The sequence below is a fragment of the Heloderma suspectum genome, chromosome 4 (assembly GCF_057233095.1).
Source record: "Heloderma suspectum isolate Gila_16-S chromosome 4, 16-S_ref, whole genome shotgun sequence".
Classification (NCBI taxonomy): Eukaryota; Metazoa; Chordata; class Lepidosauria; order Squamata; family Helodermatidae; genus Heloderma; species Heloderma suspectum.
Window position 1 is genome coordinate 311,661,161 of NC_139461.1, and position 11,936 is coordinate 311,673,096.

Here is an 11,936-nt window from a genome sequence, read left to right on the forward strand (position 1 = left end):
TGGAACCTTTCTGTATCAGCGGGTGACACCAGATCAGTGCTCAGTCACCAGATGGGTCATCTGACCGCCCCCCCCCCGGCCGGGTGGATTATGGGCTGCTCTGCAAATGCCCCCCCGCCGGAATTGTCCGCACCTCCCCGCTTAGAGCAGCGGTGCAAGCCGTGTGCGCCCCGGCTGGCATGCCAGCTCCCGAGGCGAGCCCCTCTGTGCCCGACCAGCACCGCCCCGCCCCCCCCCCCCCGCAGTTCAGAAAGAATCGTCTCTAGGCCAGGCACGCAATGTGGCTGCTGTCCATCCCGGTCGCGGCCTGAGCTCTGCATTCTCCCGGTCGCACGGTCCAAGGTGTCCGGGAAACGCGCCCTGCCCAGAGCTTCGAAGGGTTCTACGCGAATCAGCTGTCGAAAACATCTACACTCCGGAGGAGCCGCACCCAAGCTAGTGGCCGCCAGACGCGCTGGTCTGCAGCTCCCACCATCCTGTGGAATGATGGGACTTGCAGTCCAGCGCCTCCGGCGGGCGCCGGCTTGGGGGAGGCTGCACTAGGAGGCCAGAACGCAGAAGCGAAGCCAGGCGCGGAGCAAGCGCCTCGAGCGGACGAGCGAGGCTCCCGGCGGCGAGGGGGCCTGCCGCGAGGAGCGGGGCGCCGCCGCACACAGCCCGCGGCCCCGGCGCCCCCCTCGGCCCGCGGCCTTCCCCACGCCGGAGCGCGGCCCCTCCTCCGCCACGGCCCGCTCCCCGAGGAGCCGAGGCCTCCGCTCCCGGGCTGCCTCCCATGCTGCGCGTTCCCACCGCTGAGCGCGAGGGGACCAGCGAGGCAGGCAGCTGCGTTTCGGGGCCTGCGTTCCCAGCCCTGCTCTGGAGCCTCCGGCGCGAGGGCGATCGGAGGCCCGGGCCGGGTCTGTGGGAACCAGACAGCCCCGGGCACAGCTCATCCGGGCTGGCTTCCTCCGGGGCCCCCAGGGACTGCGAGGGGGAGGGAGCGCAGGCCAAGCATCCCCCGCGCAGGCGGCTCCTTTTCAGCCGCCAGCCCGAGGCCCGTCCCAAGATCTTGTTTTTCGCCGCAGAGCCGGGCGGGGGACGAGCAGGGACGGGGGTGCCGAGGGACGGGGAGCGCGAGGACTGGGCCCCGAGCTTGGGGCGCGCCGCTTCGGCGATGGGCCGCGTGTCGCGGCCCGCTGGGCCAGGCGGCGGCTCGGCTGCGCGGGAACGGGAGCGAGGCGCCGGGGCAGCCCCCGCTCGTGCGCCCGCGGGGCCGTGTTCTTGCGAGCCGAAGGCCTCGACGGACGCGGGTGGCCCAGTCGCGGCTCCTCTCCCGCCGCCCCAGCCGGGCCCGGGCAGCCTCCTGCGCTCGGCGCCGACGAGGCCGAGCCCAGGGCTGGCGCCAGGCCCGGCAGGGGGGGTTCGCTCCGCTTTCGGCGGAGAACCAGCCGTGGCTCCGGGGAGTCGCGAGCCGGGCTTGAATCCCGAGCTCCGATCCGCCCCCGCCCTGCCCAGAGGTCGCTGCGGGCAAGTCGCCCTCCGCTGCCACAGCGGAATGACCGCGACCCTCCTCGCTAGGCCGCCGCGAAGGTGACGGGGCGAGATGCGCGAAGCGCCGCGCAACAGGCGCGACGCTGAAAGAGAAAACGGCCGTGGGGCTGAGGGGCCGCGTGCCGCATTTGCGCCGCGCCCTGCCCGCAAGCCGCGCGCGCACGCCGCTCTTCCTGGGGGCGCCGGGGAGCCCCTGCACCCGTCCCGCCTTTGGGACAGAGGAACCGACCACGGGACTCCTGCAGCTGGGCCGGCCGGCGGGGGGCCACCCTCACAGCGCCGGCCCGTGTGCCCAGCCTGGCGGCAGCGGGGCCCACCGCCTGCATCGCTCGGGGCCCCAAGCGCCTCCTTCCCGCCGTGCCCGAGCAGCCACGCGGTCAGCGAGCAGCGCACGGGCGCGACCTGAGTGGAGATGAGGCTCCTGAGCACGGCCGTTGCGAAGCCCGGGCCCGCGGGGCTCTGGGCCCCCATCTCCTTCCAGGGCCCCCGGTCGATTCCCCGGAGCCCTGAGTGACCACTGGTACCAATGGCAGCTTTTTGTAGTTGAATTTAGGGGGCCTTGAGGCCCCTTCCAGCCCTGCGGTTCTATGAGTCCAAGCACCGCCCTGCAGGGGGGCAGCTCTCCCGCGGGACGGGAGGGAGAGGTCAACCGCCCCCCCCGCCCCGCCCCGCCCCGCGCGCAGTGGCGCCGCCCCCACCTTTCGGGGCGCGGCCATGACGCTTAGGAAAAACTTTCCACTGGTTTGGGATGATCTGGGGCAGGGTGCGAATTGACGGACGGGTTCATTCTTGATGAGCCTTGTGTGGAATTTAAATAAACCCCATTCGCTCCTCGCTTACATACACAGATGCTAAACACAGGCACGCGTGACGCAGGCTTGTGCCCCAGGGGCCCGGGCCCGCCGCTTTCGGGAGCCCAGCGGCCCCCGCTCCCGAAGGGCTGCGTTGGCCCGCGCGTGCCCGTCTGTCCCGGCGTTCCCCGATGAGAAGAGGGGCATCCTCGTGCGCTCCGCAGAACGTCCCAGTCCTCACCGGGAGGCTCGCCGCCCGGGCGGCCCTTCCCGCGCTCCTCCGAGCCGTCGCCGAAGGCTGTTCTCCGTGGGATCCGCTCAGTGACGCTGCACGAGCCTGTGCTGCGCCAGCGCCTGCAGCGGGCGCGTCGATAACATGGCGTTGCCCTTGGCCAGCAACTTCAGGAGGCTGCACAGAACGTTTGCTCTCGCGGCGGAGCTGACTGGACCCTGGCAGAAGGGCAGCAACGCATAAGCTCATTCTGAGAGTTCTGGGGTGGCCGTGGAGGCGAAGCCGAGCCAGCCTCCCCCGCTCCGGTGCTGTCCGGACGTGTTGTGCACTGACCCCCAGCCCCCAGCCGACGTGGCGCAACACGTCTGGAGGGCACCAGGTTGGGGAAGGCTGAGCTATCTATCCATCCCAATAAACGTCTCCAAAACCTCTCCAAAAGGCAAAAATAAAGCCTTCCACCAGTAGTGCAGCGAGGCTGGAGTGTGGGGATGAAGTCCAGGGCCCTTGCAGTGCAGGGGGACCTCAAATGGCAAGGCATGGGGACAGCAGCAAGTGGCAGCCCCAGGCCCCTGGGGGCATGTACGCAGCACCCATGCTTTTGTTTTAAAGGAGAAAGAATTACAGTCAGGGCTTGGCTGGCCAGACAATATACGCTGTGGCAAGTGCTCATTTTAGTCTTTTTTACTTTAAAAATAGATCCGCCTTTTCTACAACACCATGGTGCTTATTCCGAAGTAAAAGTGTTTAGCATCAGGACAGCAGAAGCAAACTCCTTTTTATTCCCGTAGTCATGATGGCACTAGGACTGAAGCGCGTTTAGTGTGCATCCTATGCATGTCCAGACAGGAAGAAGTCCTACAACTCCCAGCATTCCCCAGGCAGCACGGGAGCTGTAGCACCTCTTTCTGCCTAAATGCGCATAGGATTGCACCCTCATAATGTGGAAGTGGATATGCTTGGAGTATTTCTTCTTATGTTAGCAAACAGATTTGGTTTGGTTTTCTTTTGCTGTCTGCAGTTTTTATAGGTAACTGTATTAAAAATAATTGCAAACATTTAAAAATTGACTGCCTGGTTAGTTGGTGGCTCCTTTTTAGATGAGCAAAAAATTTTTGTGGATAAATACCACTCACATTGTCAATGACTCAGTGTTCCAAAGGGTGCTTTGACTAACCTCTGAATAACCGCCCCTCCAAATCATCGAGGGGTGTGCAGACGACTGAATCAACCTGGAATGCCTTGTTTGTCAAGACAGATACTGTTGCTCCAGGAAAACCACCAAGGGATAATATTCTCTGAATCTTGAGGATGGAAAGAAGTCCTTGGGCACATAGAAATCCCATAAACTCCTGATAAATAAATTGACCATTATTTATCACGTTTGTATCACTACTTTCCTCAGAGGAGCTCCAGCCATCTTACATAGGATTATCCTCATTTTATCCTCACCATTACCCTGTAAGTTAAGATAGAGAGAGAGAGAGAGAGAGAGAGATTTGAACTTGGGCCTCTCTTGGGTCTAGCACTCCACCCACACTTGCTGAAGGCCTGTTAAGAAGGCAAACAGTTGAATGTCCCATTTTGCATGTGCTGAGGCTGGGCGGGCTCTTGCATTGCTCAAGGCTGCAAATCTGAGACCTTGCTGAAATGAAGCCCCCAGGGCTGACCCAGACAATGGCTTCCTTTCACCCTTGCTATGGAGTCTGTCAGGCTGGCTTAGGGCAGATCTGATGCCACTGAACAAACTGCAGGAGGAAATAGTGAGCTGGTTCACTTCCTGCCTGCCATTGACTCCCAACATCTGGCAATCCAGATGTGGATGGATATCTTGAGAATCACTCCCTGTCTTTCAGGCAAAACTGGGGATGGCGCCCTCTCCTTTTTATTCCCCCCCCCCATTCCTGTGTATTTATTAATTTCCCTACAACAGGGAAATTAAACAGTCAGTGTCTCCCCTGGCATGGAGATAAGTGGTAGGAAAAGCTACATCTGCCATTGGTGTGTTCAAGGAAACACAGGATCGGGACCAGACGAGAGACCTTAGCAACCGTGTAAACATATTAAGCAGCCTTAAACTGAGTCGGACCACAGCTCCGTCTGCAACCACAGAACCGTCTCGTCTGACTGCAAGGGGCACTACAAAGGACTGAAATTGGCCTGGGCAAAAAACAGCCAGCCTGCTCCAAGCTGTGCCTAATGTGATCTGCAGATATTGGAGCGAGTGACGTTACTCATGGCACGGACCCGTCACTCGCGGCGGACTGCATCTTAGCTATGAAACACACAAGATCAGCAACTGGTAAATAAGTTGGAAATCCTAGGCCATGCAAACTTCTAATGTGTGTGTGGGTACACAGCCCACACTAGAGAGCCAGCATGGTGTAGTGGTGAGAGTGTTGGACTGGGGGCCAGGAGATCGGGGTTCTAGTCCCCACTCGGCCATGGAACCTCACTGGGTGACTTTGGGCCAGTCACAGACTCTCGGCCCATCCTACCTCACAGGGTTGTTGTGAGGATAACATAGAGAGGAGGAGGATAATGTAAGCCACCTTGGGTTCCTTGCAAGAGGAAGAAAGGCGGGATAGAAATGCAATAAATAAATATCTTCTGCAGCAATCCTTTGCCATCTTAGGGATCATTTTCCTTCTGCTCCCCCCTTTAGTTTGAGGTAGTGTTTTCTACCACTCCAGTGCTGGAGACACCCCAAAGAGCCTGGCTTGCTGTTTTTTATTCCTTTTTTAAACAGGAACACCCTGCCAACTCCACAACTGGGTGGCCAGGCTGCAAAGCAGAGATTCGCCTTCCAAATTTTAAAAACCTAATACCGATGCAGCTGGTGATAAAACAGGCGTGGTGAATCTTGGAGTTGCAACCTACATGGCCCCCTGTTCTGCAGAACAAAAGACCTTCTGCAACAAGGCCAACTCCCCCCCCACGCCCCAACCCACCCACTGCGCTGGAGACTAGACATATTGCTCTTTGCACTGATTCGGAGTTAGACCTCTCTGTTGGAATGAAGGTCTTTTTCTGTGGGGACAGATTTACAAGGCCTTCCTTCCTCATTGCTTAAAAATTAAAATGGATTTAAAATGCCAACATGAGATGTAGCTAAAAAATGCTATCAGTCCAATGAGTTGGTAGATCTTTTGCAGGAGCATGTTTTGAACCAATAGTCGGTGGTCTCTGGACCAAATAGCCATCTTGCTGGGTTGCTTCCTCCCCACCCCAACTCCCCACCATAAATGCACACACACATGCACACACACACAGAGTCCCAACCCAAAAGAGAAAGTCAGGATGAGCAAGGGCTGTGCGCAGAGCTTCTAGCTTTTGTTTTCAGCCATTCTGGACCCGCAAGCAAAGTGCATCTGATTCTGAGCATGTGCAGAGACAGTGCCTCGGAGAGCCGATGTGAAGAGTGTAAGACTAAACCTGGCGAGATACAGGATCAAATCCCCATTCAGCCTTGAAGGTCACTGGTGACCCTAGGCAAGTCACTATCTCTCAGCCTAACCTACCTCATAGGGCAGTTGTGAGGACAGAATGGGAGGAAGAACCATATGCATCATCTCAAGCTCAATGGACAAAAGGCAGGTTTATTTTATTTGATTTGTACCCCGCATTTCCACCAAGAAAATGGTGCTCAAGGAGGATTAGCTGAGATATAAATGCAATAAATAGAATATGCAAAGTATCTTCTCTCCACCCCTCACTCCCCCTGACAGGATGCGTTCATATTAAACAAGTTAATATAAGGCCTGGGTGCCGCTGAGCACATGCAGAGTACCCCCCCCTTATGGATTCCATCTATTGATTCATTCTTTTTCTCAAGCCTATAGAAAGGAAGGAAATGACACGGTCGAAACCACCTAGCACATCCCCCCCCCCGACTTTACTTTTGTCTCTTCTGGCAACGGGCCAGGATGATGACACTCTGCCCACCTGGGGCAAAAGGGCCTGCCAGCAGGGCACACCACCCCAGGTGAAAGCGCCGGCCAGCAAAGTGAGCTGCCAACCAGGATGCAACGTGGTTCTTGAAGCTGGAGCTGGAGGCTGGGCAGGAGCTGTCCAATTTGAAACATCCTGGCTCTCCTACGAGCCACGTACCAAAACGCGAGATCTGATTCCATCCCTGACCCTGCCACCCAGCCCCTGGAAAACCCCTGTGCTCAGTTCCCATCAAGGCCACCAGAGAAATGGAATCTGTATTGAGGGGTGGAATGTGCATTTATTCCGCTAGCAAAAAATAAAACATGGTTTGATCCATCAGGCGGGAGATAACGTTTTTTTCTCCGATGGCACAGAAGTGGCTGGCAATGGGATGCTGTTGTGGCCTCCCTCACTTTGAGCCCCTCTTGGCTCTGCCAGGCAGGAGTCCATAACTTACATGGGCGTCGTGCCCTGGTGGAGAGGTGAGGGCCTTGTCACGCGCCCCGTCTCCTTCCAAAGGTGCCGTCCCCTGCCCGGCCATCACTCAAAGAAGAGCATGCCAGGTGTCCTGTAGAGACAGTGCGGGAGGCCCAGCTGGTAACCATTCCCTCCCTGGAGGGAGAAGGGCGTCCCGGCCCAGGCCTCCTGCTCCCCTTGAAGCTGCATGAAGGAGGGGGGCTGGATGGGAGCTGCAGCGGCTGACGCCGGGGGAGCTGCCAAGAGGTGCTCCAGGGCCGTGCCACAGCCGTGCTCGTTGACGCAGAAGTTCAGCGCCTGCAGGCGGCACTGGTAGTTCCCACTCAGCGTGTCATGGCTGGGATAGGAGCCAAAGATGGGCAACACCGATGGCTTGGCGTAGCCCTCGCGCTCCGAGGCGGGCAGGCAAGCTGGGCTGGGCTGGCGGCTGCAGGGCTGGGAGGATCTGGCAGGGCCCAGGAGGGCCGGAAAGGAGAGTGCCGCCTGGCCAAAGGTCTGGGCCGCCTCCTTGCCCTCTGGCCCGCTCTTGGGAGCACCCAGAGGTGCCTTCGGGGTGCTTTGAAGCAGCTCCTTGACATCTGGGCTGGGCTGGGCGGGCGGCTGTGCCATCCCCTTGCCCAGGGGGCTGGTCTGTGGCTCCCCAAGCACAGCCTCCTTCCCCTGGGCATAACCCATCTGGGACGGGTAGCAAGGCCCTCGGTCGTAGAGCTGAGCCTTGGAGCCCAACAGGCCCTGTGGAGGTGAGCACAGCTGCCTCGGCCTCGGCAGGTAGGCCTTGGTACACGCCAGGCCGCCAGGGCCCAGCTGTTCTTGGCACAGAAGGGCCAGGTCTCTGCTGCTCTGGCCAGCGGCGGGCACCTCCGAGGGCAGAGGTTCCTCAGTGCCCGGCGTTTCCCGGCAGGAGCTCTGGAGATGGCTCAGAGCTGTTGGCGGCGAAGGGTCATTCTCCATCTTGATTGCCTTCCCTGCGAAAGCCTGGCCGGTGGGCTTGGGCTGGCCTTTGGGCAGCTTCTGAGGGCCCTCCCCGTGGGCTGCAGGCCGCGCCGGGCCGCGCTTGCGTGTGAACCGCCGACGGCGGCGCAGGAAGCTGCCGTTCTCAAACATGTTGTAGCACTCGGGGTCCAGCGTCCAGTAATTCCCCTTGCCGGGCTTCTTGTCGTCGCGGGGCACCTTCACAAAGCACTCGTTGAGCGACAGGTTGTGACGGATGCTGTTCTGCCAGCCCTGCTTGTTGTCCCGGTAGTAGGCGAAGCGGCCCATGATGTAGCGGTAGATGCCGTTCAAGGTGAGCCGCTTCTCCGGGGTGCTCTGGATGGCCATGGTGATCAGAGCAATGTAGCTGTAGGGCGGCTTGGCCCCGTCCGAGGCGGCCTGCAAGCGGGGGCCCAGGAAGGGCTCCAGGGCAGAGTACCCGGAGAGCCCCATGGCCAGCTGGCTGCCTCCTGCCGGCTCGCAGGCAGGAGGCAGGACGGTCCGGGAGGGAGGCGGCCTGGGAGAGTCTAGCTGCATCCTCTCTCCAGCCCCACGCAGCAGCGAGTCCTGTGGAATCGCCGGCCCGCCGCTCGGCTTAAACTCTGCTGTGTGTCCAGCCTCTTGCTTCTGGGAAAGGCAAAAGAGGGGGCTGACCAGCTCCACCCCCTGCCCACAGGGACCCAAAGAAGGGGAAGCAGCAGCCGCTCCTGCGCCTTCTCAAGCCTTTCCAAGCCCACAGGGCAGGCACAGCCCGCTGGAGGAGGAGGAGGAAACGCCACCTCAGCCACCAGCTCAGAGCCGTTCCCAGACCGCGCTGTGGGGGCACACCAAGGACACAGAACGCGGCGAGGACACACAGGCTCCGGCTCAATTTTTAGTCCCCGAAGGAGGAGAAAAGAAAACCCCACTAGGCTGGGTGAGCTCAATGCTGCCCAAAAGGTATTTGGTGTCCACAGCCACGGCTGCTCCCCACTGTGCCCTGTTCTTGCTCAGGACCCAGACTCAGGGGGGCACTTCTGTCACAGAGAAGGGGCACCGTCAATGGTTCGGGGCTCGCTCCCGCACTGGCTCAGAGTGCGCTTTGCTCAACCGACTGGGAAGTCTCTCCAAGCGCGGCACCCAGAATGTGACACTCCACCTGGCATCTGAGTAGTGCAGAGTAAAGTGGAACTCTTGTTTTTGTGACTTGAGAACGACGGGTCTGTTAAGGCAGCCTCAAGCCACAGTCACCTTTTTTGCAGCCACATCACGCTTCCGACTCACATCTGGATTGTGATCAACTACAATCCTGAGCGACTTTTGACACGTATTACTGCCAAACCAGGTATTCCGCCCCCCTATACTTCTGCATTTGATTTTTTTTAAAGATGATGATGATGATTCTTATTACCACTATACCTAAATGCAGACCTGCATTGGTCTCTGCTGAATTTCACTTTGCTACTCAGGCATTTTGCTGCCTGAGATGGAATATCCAAATGGCACCTTTGCAGTGGCAAACATACAAGACTGGAGCCAGAATTAGTCCTACTTAAGAGTAGAACCACTGAAATCAATGGGACTTAAATTGCTCATGATTTCATTCATTCATTCATTCTATTTCTATACTACCCCATAGCCAATGCTCTCTGGGCAGTTCACAAAAATTAAAAACCCTTAAAATACATTATATAAAGTATAAAAACCATTTATGTAAAGACATAAAAAACAGCACACACAAAAACAACATATATCTAAAAACAATTTAAAATAATCAGCCAAAGACAATCCAGGACCCTCGTCATATGCTGCCAAACACCTGAGAATTTAAGTCCCATTGGTTTCAATGGGTCTGCTCGAAGTAGGACAAAGCTGGGATTCAACCCTTGATAAATAGTGCAATCTGATGCATATTACTGAGAAGTAGGTCCCACTGTGTTCAGTGGGGCTTCCTTCCAGGTATGTGTGCCTAGGATGGCAGCCTGTAAAATTGAGTTTCCTGCCCTTTGTATGGTACCCCCAAATCTGCTGCCTCCGGCAGGCTCCCTCTCTGTGTCTCATGGTGGAGCAAGATGATGAGTGACACAAATTCCCCTTCACGCAGAGAGACCTCTGGGGCGGGGGGGGGGGCGCGAGGGGCCTAAAGTTACTCCATAAAGCATTGTCTGCATTGATTGTGCTTCATAAGCAAACAACAATAATTGTTCACACCATTTGGTGAATTTTTAAACAGCTTTAATTTTCAAAAGTCATTTAAAATATTTTAGCATTACTATTATAGTAGTTTAAAAAAGTCTGTGGCAGTGGTGCAATCCACTCCTAATCTCTTTGACTGGATATGCAAGAATTAAAAAAATATCCTTTTAAAGTAGCAAACACTAGCAAAAGTTATCCGCCCCTGATCAGCAGCCGGCTTATCCTTTTCCATTTTCTCATTTTTTGGTAGTTTGTAACAACATGAAGGAAGCTCTCCAAAACAAACCAAGAAACAAGAATTAACCACTAGCAGTACATAAGTAAAACTTGTATCATATACAAATTATGCAAGTACACAATGTACAGAATTAAAATAACTTCACGATAATAATGGATGACACACAGTCCAAACGATAAAGCAAAGAAGGCTCAGTATCCACAGACTGCAGAAAGAGAAACAAATTCAGTCACAAAGCTGATGTATAAAAGTGCAACCCTATGCGTGTTTAGACAGAAAAAAGTCCTACAACTCTCAGCACAGCTGGCTCGGGAATGCTGGGAGTTGTAGGACTTCTTTTTGTCTAAACATGCGCCCTTAACTAGTTTCAGGAGATCATCCTCAAGAGCCGATTAAGATATAAAGCTTTAGCAATGCACATAACATACAAGAGCAATAAAAACCCAGCAGCTTCACAGTTCTCGTGGAGCTATTTCTTGGAAGATCACAAGACACATTCTGGGATTAAAAAGTTTAAAACCCTGAGAGCCATAATGGAGAGCGTCCTCAGAGGACAGTTATCACAGAGTCACATGTATAGGTTTCAGGGCTTGACCATTTGGACAGAGCCTTTTTACGCACAAAGCATGCACTCGAAGACAGCCTTCCCTGCCCTGGCGTGCTGGACTACAATACCCACCAGCCCCAGCCAGCACAACCTTCCCCATCCTGGCACCCTCTGGATGTGTTGACTGCAACCCCCATCATCCACAGCCATCACAGCATACCTGGCAGCTTCAAAAAGGAAAAAGAAACACACACACACACACACCAGCAAAACAAAACTGCAGTTATGCCCCATACAGCATGGCTCTCTGCACCACTGCAAGACTTCTTCGGGCATTTTTACACAGGAGGGATTAAAGGAGCCAAGGAACAGTTCCTTCAATCGGGTTTGTGATGCACATGCAAAATGCACATTGTCCAGAATGCTCATTTGCATTACAAATACCTCTCCCCTTTCCTTTCTGCATGAGAACGGCTTATGGGGATTTAAGCTTCCCGGGCTAAACTCCTTATTCCTCCTTTCATAGATGGGGATGAGAAATCCTGCTGTTGGCCTGGATTGGGGCTTAACCCACTGAGAGGATTCTGCAGCTAAAAAGCAAGCGAACTAACCAACCATGGAAGCCCTTGAGAAGAGAATCACTAGAGATGAAGGGGGTTGGACTCAATGGTCTCGTAGGACCCTTCCAAGCCTACTGTTCCATGACTATTCTAGGAAATCGCTAAGTGGGCTCATGGCTCCCTCTAGTGGCAAATACAAGAAATGAATGTTAGTGTTTGCCCATTTGTTTCCACCAGCCTTCTCCAACCAGAGGCCCTCCAGATGTGTCGGGACTACACCTCCCATCAACCCCATGCTGGCTGGGGGTGATGGGGTTTGTGGTCCAACACATCTGGGGGGTTCCAGGCTGGTTTATACACAGGGAGTGCCCAAACCGGAACACTTGCAATACCTCCAGAGCAGCAAGGTCTTTGGGGGTCAACCTGTATCTGGGCTGCACCGCTTTAGAGTGTAGCAGGAGTCCACAGGACGAAATGTTCCCCC

The 11,936-nt window shown here is 56.0% G+C and overlaps 1 protein-coding gene across 1 annotated transcript; it reads right to left on the reverse strand.

Moving 5' to 3' along the window:
* Positions 1 to 6,130: 6,130 nt before the first annotated feature.
* FOXS1 (forkhead box S1) lies at positions 6,131 to 8,631 on the reverse strand. Its single transcript, XM_084854543.1, has one exon. It carries the CDS (start codon positions 8,467 to 8,469, stop codon positions 7,024 to 7,026), a length of 1,446 nt encoding a protein of 481 aa, XP_084710669.1. The 5' UTR covers positions 8,470 to 8,631; the 3' UTR covers positions 6,131 to 7,023.
* Positions 8,632 to 11,936: the final 3,305 nt, after the last annotated feature.